At 40.6% G+C, this 22,476-nt stretch overlaps 2 gene segments (V, D, J or C); both read left to right on the top strand.

The window, feature by feature from the left end:
- Positions 1-2,986: 2,986 nt before the first annotated feature.
- Positions 2,987-5,013, top strand: LOC129622003 (T cell receptor alpha variable 10-like). The segment is given in 3 exon segments: positions 2,987-3,038; positions 3,266-3,649; positions 4,775-5,013. Coding segments are annotated over 3 exon segments (675 nt in total).
- Positions 5,014-16,329: 11,316 nt separating this feature from the next.
- Positions 16,330-17,013, top strand: LOC129622002 (T cell receptor alpha variable 12-3-like). The segment is given in 2 exon segments: positions 16,330-16,402; positions 16,613-17,013. Coding segments are annotated over 2 exon segments (453 nt in total).
- Positions 17,014-22,476: the final 5,463 nt, after the last annotated feature.

Raw genomic sequence — 22,476 nt, 5'->3', positions numbered from 1 at the left:
TCTTGAATGGCTCATTTTTCTTCTGATTTTTAAATGTTTTATTTGTCTTTTTTCCTATCTCTTTCATTTTTCCTTATTAAGATTTTCAACCTCGGCATTCTTTTCTGTTCAATATTTATATTTCAACATTAGCAGTGCTTTTTGCCAGTTTCTTACTGGATACATAAGGAATACATGTCCAGTCAACTTCAAGCCTGTGCTAGAAATATAGAGAAAACAATGTGGCTGGGAGAGATGCCATTGGAGAAGGAGGGAGAGATGAATCCACCCCATCGCATCACAAGATGTGTATGAAGCATCATCTCAAGCAATGGAAACTATCTGCCTGTGTTCCCAACTCTGTCAGCTGGGGACCCAGGCAAAGTCACTAAAAACATATTCACAATTAGTCCACACAAGGATAGGAGGTGGACAATCAACACTGGAGAACAAGAATGATTTTGTGTCATCTGTCTTCTTGAAGAAGAGGATTTAGATAACGAGGACTGGGATTTGGAGTTTGAAAGAATCACACCTACTTGAAATGCCTTGAAATCTGCAGCTGCCTCAGTGTTTTGAACTCTGTCACTGCTTTGTAGGACATTTTTGAATTTTTTTTCTGTTGCCACATTAATTTTTGATGAAGTTTATAAAAATCTACTTTAGTAACTATCCTTGCTTCTGTTGAGGGTGTTGTTGAGAATAGATTACTGTATTTCAAACTTCTTGCCCATAATTTAAGCAGAACAGGTATGGACAGCTCTGTGGTCTAAGGCTCTTCCCTTCTCTCTCCTCTTCCTCTCCTGCTCCCTTTGCCTCTTTCCTCTCTTGTCTTCTCTCAGCTCTTCTGCTCTTGATTTTCCTGGACTGATTCTGTTTTCATCCTTCTCCAAAGTAAGCATTTCTAATCAACCATTTCTTTGAGCCATTGATGTTTAAAAATAATTTTATTGTGAAATATAACAAATGTTCACAAAAGTATGTAAAACTCACAATATGTATTATTTAGGTACATACAAATTTGAGACTGTGGTTTTTTGCTTATGAACTTTCTTTATGAATTTTAAAAGTTCTCTGTATTAGGGTTCCCCAGAGAAACAGAACCAATAGCATTAATTTAATGTGCATGTGTCTTCACCTCTAATAATCCTATTCTGAAGGCCTAGTTTGTTATACGAGGGGATAATATGTTAGCTTTTTAAAGGTAAGTGTTTATGTGATATATCTCTTGCCATTCTTTTGCTTTCAAAATCTTTGCACATTATATTTCAAGTTTGGAATAAATCCTCAGATATCCACACTGTCAAGTGTTCGTTGGCCTCCTATTTCACTGGGAAAATAGAAGCAATAAGAAAAATTTCACAAGCTTCTACACTTAGAACTTTTTAAGGTAATTCACAGATTTCCATTTCTTTCAGTTGGTTACTGCAAATTTATTTCCTGCCTTTGATTGTATCATGTTTTCTCAATTCTTTATGCATCTTGTAGGTTTGCTTTGTTGTGTGAGCTTTTGAAGCACCAGGTACCTCTCCCAGTATTTATGGTCTGGTCTTGACTAGAGGAGACCTTCCTCAGTCAGCAGTGTTAAATATGAGGCAAGATAGAGACCAGTCCCTTTGAGAGTGTACTCCTGAGGAAATTTGGACAAGGACCCATTGGTTTCCTGTCTTTTCATTTGGAGGAAACACCTCAGTTCCATCCTTTCTCCACCTTGCAGATCAGTACTAGTGGTAATACCACACCATTCTTTTTTCCTTTGCTGCTAGCTGTTCCAGTGACCAAGCCTTTCCAGTCGTTCAGTGCTAAGTATGACCCGAAGCAAGTAGAAACTGGCTCCATGGAGGGTGCTTTGAATTATCTGGCATAAGGCCCCCTTCACTTTATTCCCATCTGTGTGGGGTTAAAACCAGTTCTGCGCTGATTCCCAGTCTTGCAGGGCAGTGCTAATTGTGGAACCACACTCTCCCTTTCCTTGTTCATCACTATGCCAAGGGACCAGGCTCTGCTCCGTCCTGAATAGAGAGAGATAGAGACCTTTCCTACTCTGAAATGCTAGCAGTAAGGCCAGCTCCTTCTTCTCCCCCATAAGCTCTTTTCCCCTGTGGAGGAAGAACCTCAGTTCTGCTCTTCCAAGTTCACAGAGCAGGACTGGCAGCAAAAGAGACGTCCTACATTTTCCTTTGTTTCTCACTGTCCTGAGGGATTGCTGTCTGCCTGTCATACTGGGCATGAGGTAAGATAGAAAACCACACCACAGAGGGCGCCCTGAGAGGACTGAAGGTCGGGTGCAAGCTCCAGAATCACTGGGGCACAGGCTATCTCCTTGGTACTAGGCTGAGGCCATCTGGCTGAGGGACTGATGTGGGTGAAGTGAAGTTGCTCTTCTCTTCCCTGTAAATGTGACTGCCCTCAGCTTGTTCTTCCACGAGTGCGTTTACTTTTAGCTGGGTTCGGCATTGTCCTTCAAGGTATGTTGTTGCTAATATCATTGTTAAGTCCATGTCTGTGGAGGAAAGAGAGATAGGGCTTCCTCCTTTGCCATTATGCTGATAGTCCACATCATGTCTTTTAAATCTTTCAAAAATGTCAGGAAAGTGTTACCATATATATTTTCAGGTGAGAAAACTGAGGCTTAACTCTCCTATTCAATAAGTCAGAATTCATACCGGGGTTTTTAAACATATGTTTTATATACTAACCTACTCTGTTTACAGAGACTTATAGGGGCTTATATACAGTGTTATGTAAAAAATAGTGAGAAGGAAACCTAGCAAGAAGCCTAACCCAAGGTTCTGAGCAACCATAGCTCTGACCCCAGATGGCAGTATTTGCATTGGCCTTGCCTGTGGGTATGATTGAGTATGAAGCAGCAAAATCTGGTCTTTGGCTCAATAGGGTTGTAGTCTCTGATTGGCTAAGCGTAATCCCTGAGAATCTTTTGTTAATGTAAAAAAATAAAAGGTGTTGAATAGACAAGTCAGTTTTGGGGGACAGCCCCGTGCAGAAAATGGAGATGCATGTGAGACCCTCTCTGGTGGTTTTGTGGCTTCATTTTTGTTGTAAGTTAATGAAGAGTTTTAGCCAGGTTGACACAGTAAGTCCAGGGAATATTTTTAAAGGTTTGCAAAAAGGTGTATTGCATGTATTGCTTTGGGGTAGAAGGAGAGAAGAATTTGGGGCCATGTTATGGTTCAGCTGGGATTCTGGAAAGGAGTAAGAGACGCAAATTAGAAAGCAATAAAAATGGGTGAGTTATCTCTCAGATCTCTCTTTGCTTTTTAAACAGGCGTGAGTGGCAAAAACCAAGTGGAACAGAGTCCTCCATCCCTGGTGGTCCTGGAGGGAGAGAATTGCACATTTCAGTGCAATTATATAGTGAGCCCCTTTAACAACCTAAGGTGGTACACACAGGACACTGGGAGAGGTCTTGTTTCCCTGATAACCATGACTTACAGTGACAACAGAAAGTCAAATGGACGGTACACAGCAACTGTGGACGCAACTGCCAAGCACAGCTCCCTGCACCTCACAGCTGCCCAGCTTTGTGATCCAGCCTTCTACATCTGTGTGGTGGGTGCACAATGCTCCCCAGGCACTCGCACTCTGTACCCAAACCTGCACCTGGAGGTTGTCAAGGAGCATTTTTTGAAATGTTGTATGCAATTTCAAAGTGAGCTAGTGCTTCTCTTTCAGATATGGCTGAATTTGTATCTACTAACATAGAGGTATCCTCGCTCAACACAGAAAGTTAACTGCTCACCTGGTTATTCCCAAGGGTAAGACCATCACATTGCATTACTACACTGAAGTAGATGATGATTTTGATTAAAAGGGAGAGGTCAGCTCTGTGTGGGGTCCAGCAACTAGTAGAATGTCGATTGAGTATAAAAGCGAAATGTTGACAAAGCTGATGACAATATTTGGTAAGACCGCTAATGTCTTTTGCATTTGCTTTCTTTATCTCACAGGCATTATGCGCAGAAAATTACAATACCTTCCTTCTTGTATAATTTAATGTAGATTGGAAGAAGAATCCATACAAGACTTATGAAGCAGGGTCTGGATATAAGATAATTATCCTGAGCTACAGTGTCAATAACTAAATTCATATATATCAGCTCATTGAGAAGGTTTTGCACTGATCGGAGAGAAAACAATCTTACAAGATTTTTCCTGGAGAGGGTTGATTTTAGTTATTCAATTTTTATAACTTGTACATGGTAGATGCTCAAAAATTTTATGTAAGTAGAAAGAGAAGAGAAAAATCTAGGAGATAAAAAGTAGGTGTATCTCTCCAACTACTCTGCAACTACTCTGCACTTGATCTTGATGTGGTCCTCTCTCCATGTTACCTCTTCAGAGATCAGAAGACGCTGGGTGAGTGTGTGCACAGAGGCATGGATCTGATTTCTGATTTGCTGAGGAGTCTCTCAGCTTCTTGTGACAGCAGATTTATGAATATGCACTCAGATAAACAAGTTGCTTGACCTGTTAGTGTCTGAGAGCTCACAGATTCCAACCTGAGTTCTCATGAGTCTGGTGAATGGAAAAAATGGAGAAGTCTTTGGGAGTTTCATTCCTGGTTCTTTTTAGGCAGCTGTGCTGTGAATTGGCTGGTTTTAAAGCTATGAATAAAAAGAGCAGATCCTAGTAATCTCTATAAATCTGAAAGTTATAGAAAGGGCTAGTGTTATTGGGGTCACCTGGAGGGGGATTGTGAAAATGAAATATATTCTTTCAAAAAATAATCAGCCATTAATATATCTCCTTTGTCTGTGGTTCTCTGTTCAAACAGGGGTGAGCAGTCAATATACATTGGACCAGAGTCCTTCATTCCTGAGTATCCAGGAGAGAACATATGCCGATCTTAATTGTACTTATCAAAAGAAAACATTTTACAACTTTGTTTGGTTCAAGCAGGAGCCTGGGAAAGAACTTGTATCTTTGTCTTTAATTCAATCAAGCCAGAAAGAGGAGGCAGACAAAAATTTTAAAGAACTCCTGGGAAAAGAGAAGGTTTACAGTGTTTTGTGATTCTCAGTCTCCCACCCTGGAGACTCAGCTACCTACTTTTGGGCTTTGCATCGCAGTGCTCTCCAAGCACCTGCAGCCTGTCCCACAACTGCCAGCTGGGCCTCTTGACAGGGGTCTAGCCTTGGGGTGGGAATAAAGGTGTTTCCTTTATCCACAGAGGGAGTTTTCTTAAAATCTCTGTCTCCAAACAGAAATCAAGGATAATCTATCCCTCCCTTATGTGATGAATCTGAATTTATGTTGAATTACATTTCCTTTTGTTACTATTGAAAGTTCATTCCTCAGTGCAAATTGTACTCCTCCTGGGCCTGTTTGCCAAGATTTCTTTTCACTGTCTACCCTTCAGGTGAGAGGGCAGGCCCTTTTGTGCTCAGGCTCCAGTTCAGAAAACAAGTTTTCACCATGCTGTACCCTCACCAGTAGCCTCATACTCATTGGTTCATGGTCTTCATGATATTTTTTTATATCTGTGTACCATTTATACAATTATTTACTAATTTAATATTAAATTTACTTAATGACTGTGTAAAAAGTTATCCTTGTTTTAATAGATGTTATATATAAAACCATATATTTAATGTGCAGGTTATATTTTTTCTATTACAAATTAAAATAACACCTTATATGTAACATATTACAAATTAAAATAATACCTTATCTACAACAATTACAATTTTCTTTTATGTACTGCCTACCATGACCTCTTGCATCAATCATACATTAAGAAATACTGATTCAGTCCATGCCGTTCATTTCATAGGTGAAAGAATTAGGATTTACAGGATTTGAATGGCCACTTAAAGCATGACTTATAACAAAATGGAAGCTGGAAACAGAACTCAGACACTAACCTTTTGTCAGTTGCTTCTTCCACTAAAGATAAAAAATGGATCCAGAGTTTGAAGGAAGGAGTCTAGTATTTTAAATTTAAATTAAGCTAAAATTTTATTACTTAATTATGTATATTAATTTTAAATAAATTAGAAGATATAAACACATTTAAAAAGAGAACACTCCCATAATTTCATGGCATGAAGGTTATGACTATCACCAGTTTTCAGAATTTTGGGTGCATGTATTATACAGCTATATTTTTCTGTTAGAGGGACTATAATATACCCAGAATTTATAAACATATTTGTTTTTCTCAACATTGTAGATATTTCCATGTCAGAAAACATATATTAAAGGCATAATTTTAAATGATTGGCTAATTTCCATTATTTAGATGTATTTAAAAAACTAATCACTCTTTGGTATTTTTCCAATTATACAGTATTATAGACAAAATTTTTATGAACAAACATCATTTAAGTTGTAGTTTCAATGGAAGTGAAATTGCTTGGATAAGGGAAAAAACATGACATTAAATGTTTGGTTTCCATGAAGAAATTTTTCACCAAGCTATGGCTTCAACAGCAACCCATGAGGCTGCTGACTTTCCAATACTATACCAAGTCAGGATATTACTACCTTAAATTAGTTTTCATTTTACTAAGTGAAAAATTTCAGTTTTAATATCCTTTTATTTTAATCAGTAAGGTTTTTGTCATTACATATTTTGTAATAAAAAATAAGATTAGAAAACATCAGAGTACCTCACAAAGAATAAGAACTAATATATTTTCATAAAAGTGAAAAAGCTGGCTTAAAACCCAACATTCAAAAAATTAAGATCATGGCATCTGGTCTTCATGGCAGATGGAAAATAGATGGGGAAACAGTGATAGATTTTATGTTCTTGGGCTCCAAAAGCACTGCAGATGGTGACTGCAGCCATGAAATTAAAAGATGTTTCAAAGCTATCACAAACCTAGACAGCGTATTTAAAAGCAGAGACATTACTGACAAAGTTCCATCTAGTCAAAATTATGGTTCTTCCAGTAGTCATGGATGGATGTGAGAGTTGAACTATGAAGAAAGCTAAGTGCCAAAGAATTGATGCTTTTGAAGTGTGGTGTTGGAGAAGACTCTTGAGAGTCCCTTGGACAACAAGGAGATCAAACCAGTCAATCCTGAAGGAAATCAGTCCTGAATATTAATTGGAAGGTTGATGTTGAAATTGAAGCTCCAATACTTTGGCCACCTGATGTGAAGAACTGACTCATTGGAAAAGATCCTGATGCTGAAAAAAATTGAAGACAGGAGGAGAAGGGGGATGATGACAGAGGATGAGATGATTGGATGGCATCACTGACTCTATAGACATGAGTTTGAGCAAGTTTTGGAAGTTGGTGATGGACAGAGAAGACTGGCATGCTGCAGTCCACGGGGTTGCAAAGAGTTGGACACAACCGAGTGACTGAATTGAACTGATCTTTTCATAAAATAAGGAGAAGGTGATGTCACCCCACTCCTGTACTCTTGCCTGGAAAATCCCATAGATGGAGGAGCCTGGTGGGCTGCAGTCCATGGGGTCGCGAAGAGTCGGACACGACTGAGTGACCTCATTTTCACTTTACCTTTCACTTTCATAAAATAAGATGTATTAAACAAAATTTGGAAAACACTGTTCTGATCCAGGTTACCTTCTAACTTGTCTCTTTTCTCTCAAAGTGTATTACCCAGAGTTTTGATATTCAAAATATAGACCAGCAATATTAGAACTTGCGCAGAATCCCAGGATCAACTCCAAACCTACTGAATTTGAATCTTCATTTTAACAAATCCCCAGGTGATTCTACCACTTTGAAATTTGAGAAACTAAGCTAACTGGTCACAAAAGTGTTTTTTTAATTATAAATCAAAGTTGTTGCCACCTGCCTAAATGCTTCAATGGATTTCTATTGTCTCTAGAATAAAATACAAACTCTTGGCTATGCTATACATGATTCTGCACAACGTGAATCCCACCTGACCCTTCAATCTTAGTTCATAACTCTCTTGCCTGACTCTCTGTGCAGTCACGATGCTGATCTTTCAGTTTTCTAAACTTACCAAGTCTTGTCCCATGTTGGGTCTTATTCTTTCATTTATCTGCAATTTTCCTCCCCCAGATCTTGATGAGACTGACTTATTTTCATCCTTCAGGTCTCTGGTCAAATATCACTTGTTTATGTTTGGTCATTAAATTGTGTCCAGCTCTTTTGTTACCCCAGGGACTGTAGTTCACCAGGCTTCTCTGTCCATGGGATTTTCCAGGCAAGAATACTAGAGTGGGTTTCTATTTTCTTTTTTTCTTTTTTCTTTTTTTTTGGTTTTCTGTTTTCTCTGCATGATTATTCTTTTTTTAAAATTTTATTTTATTTTTAAACTTTACAATATTGTATTGGTTTTGCCAAATATCGAAATGAATCCGCCACAGGTATACATGTGTTCCCCATCCTGAACCCTCCTCCATCCTCCCTCCCCATACCATCCCTCTGGGTCGTCCCACTGCACCAGCCCCAAGCATCCAGTATCGTGCATCGAACCTGGACTGGCGACTCGTTCCATATATGATATTATATGTATTTCAATGCCATTCTCCCAAATCATCCCACCCTCTCCCCCTCCCAAAGAGTCCAAAAGACTGTTCTATACATCAGTGTCTTTTTTGCTGTCTCATATACAGGGTTATTGTTACCATCTTTCTAAATTCCATATATATGCATTAGTATACTGTATTGGTGTATTTCTTTCTGGCTTACTTCACTCTGTATAATAGGCTCCAGTTTCATCCACCTCATTAGAAATGATTCAAATGTATTCTTTTTAATGGCTGTGTATATGTACCACAGCTTTCTTATCCATTCATCTGCTGATGGACATCTAGGTTGCTTCCATGTCCTGGCTATTATAAACAGTGCTGCGATGAACATTGGGGTACACGTGTCTCTTTCCCTTCTGGTTTCCTCAGTGTGTATGCCCAGCAGTGGGATTGCTGGATCATAAGGCAGTTCTGTTTCCAGTTTTTTAAGGAATATCCACACTGTTCTCCATAGTGGCTGTCATAGTGGCTGTACTAGTTTGAATTCTCACCAACAGTGTAAGAGGATTCCCTTTTCTCCACACCCTCTCCAGCATTTATTGCTTGTAGACTTTTGGATGGCAGCCATTCTGACTGGCATGTAATGGTACCTCATAGTGGTTTTGATTTGCATTTCTCTGATAATGAGTGATGTTGAGCATCTTTTCATGTGTTTGTTAGCCATCTGTATGTCTTCTTTGGAGAAATGTCTATTTAGTTCTTTGGCCCATTTTTTGATTGGGTCATTTATTTTTCTGGAGTTGAGCTGTAGGAGTTGCTTGTATATTCTCGAGATTAGTCGTTTGTCAGTTGCTTCATTTACTATTATCTTCTCCCATTCTGAAGGCTGTCTTTTCACCTTGCTTATAGTTTCCTTTGTTGTGCAGAAGCTTTTAAGTTTAATTAGGTCCCATCTGTTTATTTTTGCTTTTATTTCCAATATTCTTGGAGGTGGGTCATAGAGGATCCTGCTGTGATGTATGTCGGAGAGTGTTTTGCCTATGTTCTCCTCTAGGAGTTTTATAGTTTCTGGTCTTACATTTAGATCTTCAATCCATTTTGAGTTTATTTTTGTGTATGATGTTAGAAAGTGCTCTAGTTTCATTCTTTTACAAGTGGTTGACCAGATTTCCCAGCACCACTTGTTAAAGAGATTGTCTTTAATCCATTGTATATTCTTGCCTCCTTTGTCAAAGATAAGGTGTCCATATGTGCGTGGATTTATCTCTGGGCTTTCTATTTTGTTCCATTGATCTATATTTCTGTCTTTGTGCCAGTACCATACTGTCTTGATAACTGTGGCTTTGTAGTAGAGCCTGAAGTCAGGTAGGTTGATTCCTCCAGTTCCATTCTTCTTTCTCAAGATAGCTTTGGCTATTCGAGGTTTTTTGTATTTCCATACAAATTGTGAAATTATTTGTTCTAGCTCTGTGAAGAATACCGTTGGTAGCTTGATAGGGATTGCATTGAATCTATAAATTGCTTTGGGTAGTATACTCATTTTCACTATATTGATTCTTCCAATCCATGAACATGGTATATTTCTCCATCTATTAGTGTCCTTGGGTTTCTATTTTCTTCTCCAAATATCATTACTGTAGAGAAAACCTTCTGACTTTTGCTGAACTTCCTGACTAGTGTAGCCATCCACAAACCTTTTCTTAACTCTGTATCAAACACCCTGGTCATTTCCCAATGGTAATAACCATAATGATCAGACATATTTTTGATTGACATGTCAATATATTCATTGCTAGTAACTCCAGTTAGACTATAAGTTCTGTGAGGTCAGTACTGTTGTGTGTTCTGCTCATGGGCTCTACTCTTAGTGTCTAGAACAGTGACTGGCCCATAGTAGTCAGGTGATAAATATCTACTAAATAAATGTTGCATGGGCCTTCTCCCTCTTTGCTTTCCTTTTCTCTTCTTGTCTTTTCCACCCTTGAAACTCTTAACTACACATATGTTCTCATTGCTTTTTATGTGGTATAGTTCAGTTATCTCTGGCCTTTACTTGAAGACTCAGGTTCCAGCCTTCCTTTGCTCAGTAGGCTCTGTTAAATAATTAGATCCACGCAGGGTCTCAGTCTGTCCTCAGTCAACTGACTTCACTTTATCAGGTGTAATCTCAATGAATCTGGTCGACTTGAAAGCTAGAAACCCTGCAGTGCAATATGTAAAAGAGAAAAAAAAAAGACATGTCCCAAAGACTTTGGAAAATATAAAAGGAATTTCAAGTCAAATAATTATGAGCACGTGTCAAAATTTGATTTCAAATTACTGCAAGAGAAAGTCTCAGGAAACATATTCAAATAATTAGCCTTGGTAGAAACATTTTATAGGAGATAAGTTTTTTTTTTTTTTTTAAAGCTTTGATTAGAGATCATAATTATGGTCAGAGGGCTGGTTCATTTTTATTCTACTTTTGATTGTGTACTGGTATTAAGTTCCTCACATGATTAATAGTCATTTGAGGGCGTAACACTAATTTCCCGGGAGTCTTTATTCCATTACAGTATGTAAGAGAATTGCTAAAGCATTTCATTAGAAATAATAGTTAAGTCCCATGTGAGACTATAAAGAATATCCTTCAGAAAAGATCCATTTTAGACCAGTTTGGGGAAACATTTTTCTCAAAAGTAATTCAAGTATTTATTATAGTATCTCTAAAGGTGGCAGAGAGGGTTTTGTCAGGTCTTGGTCTTACTTCAAAAAAGGCAATGGCACCTCAGTCCAGTACTCTTGCCTGGAAAATCCCATGGATGGAGGAGCCTGGTAGGCTGCAGTCCATGGGGTCGCTAAGAGTTGGACACGACTGAGCTATTTCACTTTCACTTTTCACTTTCATGCATTGAAGAAGGAAATGGCAACCCACTCCAGTGTTCTTGCCTGGAGAATTCCAGGGACGGCAGAGCTTGGTGGGCTGCTGTCTATGGGGTCGCACAGAGACGGGCAAGACTGAAGCGACTTAGCAGCAGCAGCAGCAGCAGCAGATCTTACTCTCTTACAGGCGAATAGCTTGTTTTTTCTTTGGTGTTACCAGTAAAGTCAGAAATCCTGTGTCAGAGATGAAGGATGCTTTTACTTAGGACACAGCAAGCAGCATGGATACTAGCATATTTCCTTCAGTTGCCTTTGTCCATAAGTCTCTCATGGTGATTTCAGTTCAGTTCAGTTCAGTCGCTCAGTCATGTCCGACTCTTTGCGACCCCATGAATCACAGCACACCAGGCCTCCCTGTCCATAACAAACTCCCGGAGTTCACTCAGACCCACGTCCATCGAGTCAGTGATGCCATCCAGCCATCTCACCCTCTGTCGTCCCCTTCTCCTCCTGCCCCCAATCCCTCCCAACATCAGAGTCTTTTCCAAGGAGTCAACTCTTCACATGAGGTGGCCAAAGTGCTGGAGTTTCAGCTTCAGCATCATTCCCTCCAAAGAAATCCTAGGGCTGATCTCCTTCAGAATGGACTGGTTGGATCTCCTTGCAGTCCAAGGGACTCTCAAGAGTCTTCTCCAACACCACAGTTCAGGGGTGTAAAATGGATGCATGTGATGGGATTGTGTCACAGCTGAAGAATAGTGAGCTTGAGGAATTCATTGCTATTTGGTATTGCTATTGCCAAGCAGTAAGCAAGCTCACTCTTTGTCTCAGAGAAGATATTACCCCATCCATCAAGGTTACATGCTGCAAGCACAACTCTGAGAAATGGTTCAGGTTGAGTGGTAATGACCTTACGTTGTTGGTAAACCCAGAACATCATGTAGAAGTATAAGAGACTCACAGCGAACTGCCTTTCAACAACATTCACTTCATGGTTCTAAATTGTATTCATTTCTAGAAATTTTTCTTGAGAGTTTGCCACTCCATCCACTGTTCTTATTTCTCTGAATGACAAAGACTGAGATTAAATCTATTTGATTTTTCTCTAACAACAGTTAATTCAATCCACTATTAGCAGGGCTTCCCTTGTGGCTCAGTGGTAAAGAATCTGCCTGCAATCCAGAAGACACAGGAAACACTGGTTTGATCCTTGGGTTGGGAAGATACCCTGGAGCAGAAAATGGTGACCCATTCCAGTATTTTCACCTGGAAAATCTCATGGACAGAGGAGCCTGGCAGGCTACAGTCCATGGGGTCATAAAAGAGCTGAACACAGCTTAGCGAATAAACAGAAACTGTGAGCAGAAATTTATATAGCAGGATGAGACCAATCTGCATGATTAAGCTCAGTCATGTCTTCTAGGATCCCAGATTCAGTCAACTGTGAGTAAGTTCCAGGATATAAACAGCTTGGATGTCGTATGATATTCATTATGACCCATGCAAGGGAATTGGACACACTGGTCTTTGGTTTAATTTCTAAAAAGGGACCAAAAATCAACCATCCTTCCCAATGGAGAGATGTTCTTTCTTCCCAAACACAAACTCCAAGGGAGACAGATTGGTCCAGTTTTAAATTTATTGTTAAACTTGATTAGAATCATCATTACATCACTTATTAAGTTATATAAGCAGTGTCATTCATGAGGCATAATTCAAGATGGGCAGACACCAAAAGCATATGCATTTGAACCCACCATACTCAAACAAACTTGTGCTGATTTATAGGTTTGTACACATAGGGGGTTGGGAATCCATGTTGAACAGCTTCCGTTGATGACTTCAGGCACAGAATAACAGTCCAGGACAAGCCGTATTCATACCAGTTTTTCTGTTTTCACAGACCATATGGTTGTTCTGCTTAGGCTGCAGTGCTTTGTCTAGCATACAAAGAGAGCATGAACAACCTTCCCTTCCAACAAATACAAACTTACCAGGGTCTAAGGTGTTCCCTTCTCTAGTACCAGGGTTGTTGCTCCTTTTCCACTACCACAAAATTGGTGTGATCATTCTAGTAGCTATAACTTTTCCATTTTTCCTAGTCATTTCCTAATCACACTCAAAACTTTTGTATAGAATGATAAGGAGCAAGAGGAATAAGAGCATTTTCATGCCATTTACAGAGATCATTTATATTCACCACCTTGGGCCTAGTGGGCCATTTAAGGGAATTCTTAGAGCAGTGTATTCAAGTAAACCATAGTTATCTTCATAATCTAGGGCCGTATTTATTCAACAGGAGAATCTAGGCGGCTGAACAAGAATTAAATAATTTTAGTACCATTTTGACTGGCCTACTGCCAAGGAGGTGGACTAGCCAAGCTGGTCAGAGGTTCACTCTTCAGGCAAAGAAGGAAGCATCATGCTTTCTTTCCACTTCTGACAAGCTGTAGTAGGTGTATTTTTTTTTTTTTTTTCTACTCAACCTGTTAAGGAAAGTTAGAAACCCTGGCCCACATGTAAAAGAAAAACATAAGAATTTGGAGAGAAGAAGCCAGACTAGCTTAGGAACTTGGGGCTTGAGGAATGATAGAGCAGTGAGCTCCCTGAGCTTCCTTTTGCCTCATGTAACCCAAGTGAGTCCTGGAGAAGCCAGGAACCTGGAAGTGCCAACAGACGTGGACAAAAAAGGCCATGAAAAGTCTTCTCTCTGCAGCCAAAGGTCCAGGAAGAGGACAGCTTAGAAAGACAGGAAACTTTAGGACATTTACCTGTACATAGAGGCAAACACCACAGAGAGCTGTGCAGCAGCCGAGCAAACACAAAGTAGAAGGAAACGGATGCCTGGCAGGAAAGCCCTGGGTGTTTTCACTCACCCTTGTTCCGTCTTTCCATCACTGAATCCATGACAGCTTTTAGATAGCTGCCTGCATCCCCAGGGTGGGTTCCTGTGGTGGAGGGGGAAGAGCTCTTTGTCATGAAAGAGCAGAGCTTCACTGCTTTAACCTGTCTCGTGGCTCCCTCAAGGACTAACGCAAAGGGCTTGTCTATGTGTCACATAACTCAGCACTCTCTCAGGGCAGAGAAATTGTTACACAGAGAACATTTTATAAGAAAAATTCAACAGTTTATTTGAATAGGCAGGAGAAAGAACTTGAAGATAGGTTAATTGAAGTTGTCCAGTCAGAGAGCAGAAAGAAAATAGAAGGAAGAAAAATGAACTTAGACTAAAGGACCTGTGGGATATTGTCAAATTTTCTGACATAAGTTTAATAGGATTCCCAGAAGAGCAGGAGAGTGAGAAATAGCTGTGTGAGTTTTGTCAGAAGCAGTATTCTCTTAAAGAAAAGGATCCCACTGTTAGCATCTCCCTCATCCTACTTCCTACATAGTTGTCGGTGGGAATAGGGAGGACCTGACCAGTCCATCTTTGATGGATACTGTTTACCTAGTTCTTGAGCAGAAATGGACCTGCTGGTCTCTAGCCACTAGCTTCTTCAAGGGCATGAGGCAGGAGGCAAAGTGAGAAGGAACAGTACTTGTCTGTGCTTCTTTTTCCATTAGACTCAGTTAAACTTCTTGCATAGGTAACACTCTGATAAACCTGGTTTGCTGGTTAGGGTACAATAGAAAGGCAGAGAGTGATTGTTGCTGTCCTTGTCTAGTTGCTAAGTCATGTCTGACTCTTTTGCAACCCCATGGACTATAGCCTTGCCAGGCTCCTCTGTCCATGGGGTTTTCCAGGCAAGAATACTGGAGTGGCTTGCCATTTCCTTCTCCTGGGGAATCTTCTCGACCCAGGGATTGAACCCACATCTTTTGCATTGCCAGGCGGATACTTTACCACTGAGCCACCAGGGAAGCTTGTTAGAGAGACTGATACCAGATCCATAACTTTGGAGATTAATCCTGAGATGCCAGGGCTGTGTATAAGAAGAGGGGTTAGACTCATGAACACATCCTTTGGGTTTTATTTACACTCTAGGTACTGAAGGCTGGTCCATCTACTACTACCATCAGCCCAAGTAAGCGATGATTCCTCACAGATATGCCACTGGCACAAAATGGAATTAAGAATTAAGTCCTTGACTTTGTTAAAAATCTGCCCAAGTTGTGAGCTGGAAACATGTTTGTTCAGTTAGATTTTAGGTCATTGTGTCTTAAGAGGATTCTTTTGAGTTAGATTCAGTTCAGTTCAGTTCAGTCATTCAGTCGTGTCCGACTCTTTGTGACCCCATGAATCGCAGCACGCCAGGCCTCCCTGTCCATCACCAACTCCCGGAGTTCACTCAGACTCATGTCCATTGAGTGAGTGATGCCATCCAGCCATCTCATCCTCTGTTGTCCCCTTCTCCTCCTGCCCCCATCCCTCCCAATATCAGTCTTTTCCAATGAGTCAACTTGAGTTAGATTAGATTTCTTTAAAAATAGGAGTGGGAAAATAAGATAGGAAGTGTTGGCCTGATATGAAGAAAAGCTACACAGATCCCCTGAATCATGAGAGCCTCGCCCAGATTTCTATCACTAGAATATCTTAGGACTGGTTTTTCAGTGCGAGAGAGTGGCCATTTGATAAAACTGCTTCTAAGCAGACAAGTATTGCCATTTGATGTAAAACACACATGTAGACATCACTCTATCCCCACACACATTGACTTGGACCATATGCTTCTCAAATTTTTAATTTAACTAAAGTGGCAAATTTTTATTTTCATCAGTTTCCATAGTAAGGATCTATGCTTCAAATATTTCTTTGATCAGGGTCTTGAGTCCACAAGATGGCAGTGTCTTCTTAGGAACTCTGCTCATGTATTTCTTCGTGTGTGTGTGTGTGTGTGAGAGAGAGAGAGAGAGAGAGAGGGTGGGGGAAAGTGGGAGGAGAGAGGAGGAGCTCGGTGGTGTGTGTTGCATGGGTAATGAAAAAAGTCTCTTTTGTCTTTGATAGAACAGGCTCTTTTTATGATTTCTAAAGGAGAAGAATTGAAATATCTGAGCTCAACTCTTTTTTTTTTTTTTTTATTTTAGGGCTTAAAATTTGAATCTTCAGTGAACCAGAGGAGGAAAGAATGATGAAATCCTCAGGAGTTTTATTAGTGATCCTGTGGCTTCAGTTGATCTGTAAGTTTGGGGGCATTTCTATGGGACCATAAAATACACTATTTGGAGTCATTGTCCCTCCTAGGCTCATGGAGAAACATGAACATTATTTCCCTTAAATAAGGGATGGTAGAGGTGGGAGGCTTGTGAAAAGATAAATTGATTTCTGGAGAGGAAGCATCACCACCTAATTCACCTTCTCTGAGTGAGTGTTCATGCCTCTTTGCACAGCGGTGCGCAGCCAGCAGAACACAGTGGAGCAGAGTCCTGCATCTCTACCCATCCCAGAGGGAGACACCGCCTCTCTTGGCTGCACTTATTCTGACAGCGCTTCTCAGTACTTCACATGGTACAGACAGTACCCTGGGAAAGGCCCTGAGTTTCTGCTGTACGTGTATGCCAACAACAACAAAGAGGAAGGAAAATTTACAGCACAGTCCAATAAAACCAACAAGCATGTCTTCCTGCGTATCAGAGACTCCGAACCCAGCGACTCAGCCACCTACCTCTGTGCAGTTGAGCACACAGTGCTCCCCAGGCACCTGCAGCCTGTGCCCAAACCTGCTGGGGCCCTGGCAGTGCCTCTTGGAGAGCTTAGGCTTCAGGGCACAGACATTCTGTTACCTCTCTAGCTGTAGATGAGGATTAAGAGTAACAGTGTAGAAGGTTTGATTGATTAGGGAAGTATTTTCATAATTCTGAAAACAGTTGATTCTGAAGGGAAATTAAAGACACAGTTTGATTTGAGTGACTGAAATATTTTTCTATCTTCTTATTGTACTCTAGTCTTATACCATAACTTTACTCACTGGAATTGGTATTATGATGCTTTTATATATGACAATATTTTAATATGATAACTGAGATACTCCCTCATAGTTCCTGGTACATTTTTCTCTTTCCCCATGTAGTTATTCAAGGTGTTTGATATTCATTGCTTTAGAAAATAATGGAAAAACATAAATGCAGAAGTTTTTTATTAAGGTTTTTTTTTTTTTTTTTTTTTTTTTTTATGTGGACCATTTTTAAAGCCTTTACTGAATTTGTTACAATATTATTTCTATTTTATGTTTTTTGCTTTTTGGCTGTGAAGCATGTGGGATCTTAGTCCCCAACCAGGGAATGAAAGGCACACAAGTGGAAAGAGAATTGGGAAGTCCCCCTGCATTGGAAGGCCAAGTGTTAACCACTGGACCTCCAGGGAAGTCCCAGAAAGGAGTCTCAAACAACTATTTTGAAAAAGTTGTAAGTCATGAATTATTTTAGTTATAGATCTGCCACCTCATCTTCACCCATCTTCAACTGCAACTCCATTGGTGGATTAAATAAGAAAGCATGCGATGGGTGGATGGAAGGACTACCATCAGAAGGTGAGAACTTGTTGAAACAAAAAGCCTAGACAGTTGCAGGAATTTAGATCAGAGGTCTATGTTAACATTTTGAGTAAAGGCTGAGTAGAACTCAAAGTTCCAGGTGCGAGCCTTGTGGGAGAGTGCATTGATTCCTGTGTACTTGAATGTGGCTGGGGATGGTAGAGAGAATTAGCTACAGCCATAGAATATCCCACACCCACAGCAGGGTGTAGGGGTACAGATTTCCTGAGAAGGATCTCTGAGTACCCAATGTTATGGTGATGAAAGACCTACATGGATCAGTTATCAAAGACCATATGGTATTGAGGATGTTTTAGAAAATGTTGGTGAGAGAGCTGGGAATACCAACAAGGTTATGAATATCCGCCCTCTCCTGACACTGGCACTGTGGAATTGTCCTATAACTTATGCCAAAGTCCAGGGAAAATGTTTGTGATCTGATGGAAATCAATTTATGCTTTTGAACTGTGGTGTTGAAGACTCTTGAGAGTCCCTTGGACTGCAAGGAGATTAAACCAGTCAATCCTAAAGGAAATTAACCCTGAATATTCACTGGAAGGACTGACGCTGAAGCTTCAACACTTTGGTCACCTGATGCAAAGAGTTGACTCATTGGAAGACCCTGATGCTGGGAAAGATTGAAGGCAGGGGAGAAAGGGATGACAGAAGACGAGACGGTTGGGTGGCATCAAGACTCAATAGACATGAGTTTGTGCAGGAGATGGTGAAGCACAGGGAAGCCTGGTATGCTACAGTCCATGGGGTTGCAAAGGGTCAGATATGAATGAGTGACTGAACAACAATAAATAGATCCAGGGAAAAAAATTAGAAGTCACAGTCATCATAAAGCTGAAGTAGTGGTCTGTTAGACATGACATTGCTTATTTAGTCCAAAGAGCGGGAAAAGCTGGAAATGACTAATTAAGATTTTTACTCAGTTTTGTGCACATAGTCACTGACTCAGATCAGATCAGTCGCTCAATCGTGTCCGACTCTTTGCGACCCCATGAATCACAGCACGCCAGGCGTCCCTGTCCATCACCAACTCCCGGAGTTCACTCAGACTCATGTCCATCAAGTCAGTGATGCCATCCAGCCATCTCATCCTCTGTCGTCCCCTTCTCCTCCTGCCCCCAATCCCTCCCAGCATCAGGGTCTTTTCCAATAAGTCAACTCTTTGCATGAGGTGGCCAAAGTACTGGAGTTTCAGCTTTAGCATCATTCCTTCCAAAGAAATCCCAGGGCTGATCTCCTTCAGAATGGACTGGTTGGATCTCCTTGCAGTCCAAGGGACTCTCAAGAGTCTTCTCCAACACCACAGTTCAAAAGCATCAATTCTTCGGCACTCAGACGTCTTCACAGTCCAACTCTCACATCCATACATCACCACAGGAAAAATCATAGCCTTGACTAGACGTACCTTTTTTGGCAAAGTAATGTCTCTGCTTTTCAATATGCTATATAGGCTGGTCATAACTTTCCTTCCAAGGAGTAAGTGTCTTTTAATTTCATGGCTGCAGTCACCATCTGTAGTGATTTTGGAGCCGCAAAAAATAAAGTCTGACACTGTTTCCACTGTTTCCCCATCTATTGCCCATGAAGTGATGGGACCGGATGCCATGATCTTCATTTTCTGAATGTTGAGCTTTAAGCCAACTTTTTCACTCTCCTCTTTCACTTTCATCAAGAGGATTTTTAGTTCCTCTTCACTTTCTGCCATAAGGGTGGTGTCATCTGCATATCTGAGGTTACTGATATTTCTCTCAGCAATCTTGATTCCAGCTTGTGTTTCTTCCAGTCCAGCGTTTCTCATGATGTACTCTGCATATAAGTTAAATAAACAGAGTGACAATATACAGCCTTGATGAACTCTTTTTCCTATTTGGAACCAGTCTGTTGTTCCATGTCCAGTTCTAACTGGTACTTCCTGACCTGCATACAAATTTCTCAAGAGGATCTAAAAGTATAAAAGGCCACAGCCCATGGGGTCGCACAGAATCAGACACAACTGAAACAACTTAGTATGCAAAGAAGGATGTAATCTAATCGGAATTTGCTTCAAGTTCTCAGTCTGGAAACTTATGACTCAGAAATATTTCCAAATCATGGGAAAAGCACTTGAAAGGCAATAAGAAAGAGCATGAAATGTATTGAGCTCAAGATACTCGAATTCTCTTTGCACTTGTGTGTCTTCTGGTGCCACTGGAAAGAACCTGGTTTGTGGTGCTGGTCTGATTATCTTTTGTTGCTAATGAGTAACTTGATTTCAGGCTATATTCATATATATTTCAGGATAGGTTTAGGATTAAGTGAGGTAGCACATTGTCTTAGGTTGACTTCCTTAACAAAGCCAAAGTTGGGATTTCTGACACCCATCTTATTTTGAGAAAAGCAAGTTAAGTGGGGAGGGGAAGAGGGTAAAAATGAATGTGGCTGAGCTGAACTCTTGATCCAGCCTGACTTCATGGGGGTTTCTGGAGCATGAAATGCCCCCACAGAATTGGTCCCTCCCACCTTAAGTCAAGGGGGCCATACAGCTGACCTTAGAATAAGGCATTCATTGGAGCATGGGTATACATTACTGGAGAATGGTGATGTTTATCAGTTTTCTGGGAAAGAGGGCAGCTATGAGCCAAGCATAGCCAACATTTGCAGCAGCTGGGAATTGGGTCCACTGGCCTGGAAAAGGGGGTCTAGGTTGAGCACCAGCAGTGTCTACTACTAGCATGGAACTCAATTGTCATGTTAGTGCATTCAACAAATGGTAGACTTGAAAATTATTGTTTTTAAAAAGTTAATTTCTTTCTCTATTTCTTGAAAGTGAAAGTGAGTCACTCAGTCATGTCCAACTCTTTGCGATGTGAGCTTCTCCAGGCGAGAATCTTATGGGAAAAGTGAAAAGTCAAAGTGTTAGCTGCTCAGTTGTGCCCGACTCTTTGCTACTCCATGAACTATAGCCTGCCAGGCTCCTCTGTCCATGGAATTCTCTAGGTCAGAGTACTGGAGTGGGTAACCATTCCCATTCTCCAGGGGATCTTCCCAAGGTCTCTTAGATTGAAGGGATTGAACACAAGTCTCCCAAATTGCAGGTGGATTCTTTACCATCTGAGCCACCAGGAAGCCCTTTCTATTTCTTACCAATCTGGAAAAATTAAAATAATGTATGGTAAAGAACTTAAGAGAGAAAAATTTTTAAAATATGAATAATTATTATTCAAAGCTAAGACTCCAGATTTTTTGAGAGTAGTGACCAAGGAACCATTATATTATTTTCTTAGATCCTTTGGTCATTCTCCAAATATGCATTTCCATACGAGACCATAAAGCATGACATTCTGCCACAACTTTGGTTCCAGTTATAATGACTCTCATATTCACAGTTGATGACTTGATGCTTCAAGGTATGGAAAGAGATACCATCTGTACTTATTAATGTCTAGTGTTACTTTGTTCTTGGTTTATACTTAAGAATGAAGAACTGGGTAGTGGGATGGACTTCTTACATCATTGTGTCCCTGTTCTCCACAAAGTTTCTTCCTGAATGGGATTCTTGGCCAGTAGTCTGGCCATGTGGACTTACCATGTTACTTGGCAGGCTTCTTTTTAGGATGAAAGAGCAGGAACTGATTATTAGCTTGTTTCTTCCTCTCCTTTCCACCTAATATCAGTTTGAAGGTGGCTCAGCTCTGTTACTTCCCTGGTAGCTCAGACGGTAAAGCGTCTGTCTACAATGCGTGAGACCTGGGTTCGACCCCTGGGTCAGGAAGATCCCCTGGAGAAGGAAATAACAATCCACTCCAGCACTATTGCCTGGAAAATCCCATGGACAGAGGAGCCTGGTAGGCTACAGTCCATGGGGTCGCAAAGAGTTGGACACGACCGAGCGACTGCACTTCACTTAGTACTGTTAAGTATTCACAGGAAAAATCAGCACTCCAGGTATTTTATTTCAACCTTAGTGAACATCAGGTGCCCACATACAGGCCAGCCTGCTATGTGTCTCACATGTAAGTCCAGCAGCAGGGGGACTAGTATAAATATTCCACACAGTGACCTTCAGTTTGTCCCCATGTGCTGTCCCTCCTGCCCTCCATCACACTTTTTCTTTCTCAGTCAGAATCTCTAAAGGTTCCTAAGGAGTAAGTTTCCTTCACTTGCATGTCCAGTAAAATCTTCTCATAGTTCATTCTGGGCTGTGCTTTCTCCCTCTCTGTCTCACCCATCAGAATGCTCGCATCTACTTTTTGTCTTATGGGAACTGTTGATATCTTTCAACTTTTTATTTTTTCCACATTATGGATTTAGTATCATCCTGCTTATACTTGTAAATTTTATCCCAGTAGGAAGTTTGGTTGGAAAGGAGGAGAGTACATATGTTTGATCAGATATCTTGAATCCTATAAAATTTCTTTTTTAATATAAATTTATTTATTTTAATTGGAGGCTAATTACAATATTGTATTGCTTTTGTCATACATTGACATGAATCTGCCACAGGTGTACACGTATTCCCCATCCTGATGCCCCCTCCCACCTCCCTCCCCATCCCATCCCTCTGGGTCATCCCAGTGCACCAGCCCCAAGCACCCTGTATCTTGCATCGAACCTGGACTGGAGATTCATTTCACATATGATAATATACATGTTTCAGTGCCATTCTCCCAAATCATCCCACCCTCGCCCTCTCCCACAGAGCCCAAAAAACTGTTCATCTGTGTCTCT

The sequence above is a fragment of the Bubalus kerabau genome, chromosome 10 (assembly GCF_029407905.1).
Source record: "Bubalus kerabau isolate K-KA32 ecotype Philippines breed swamp buffalo chromosome 10, PCC_UOA_SB_1v2, whole genome shotgun sequence".
Taxonomy (NCBI): domain Eukaryota; kingdom Metazoa; phylum Chordata; class Mammalia; order Artiodactyla; family Bovidae; genus Bubalus; species Bubalus kerabau.
Note: the sequence above shows the minus strand (reverse complement) of the source record. Positions and strands in the feature narration are given on the sequence as shown.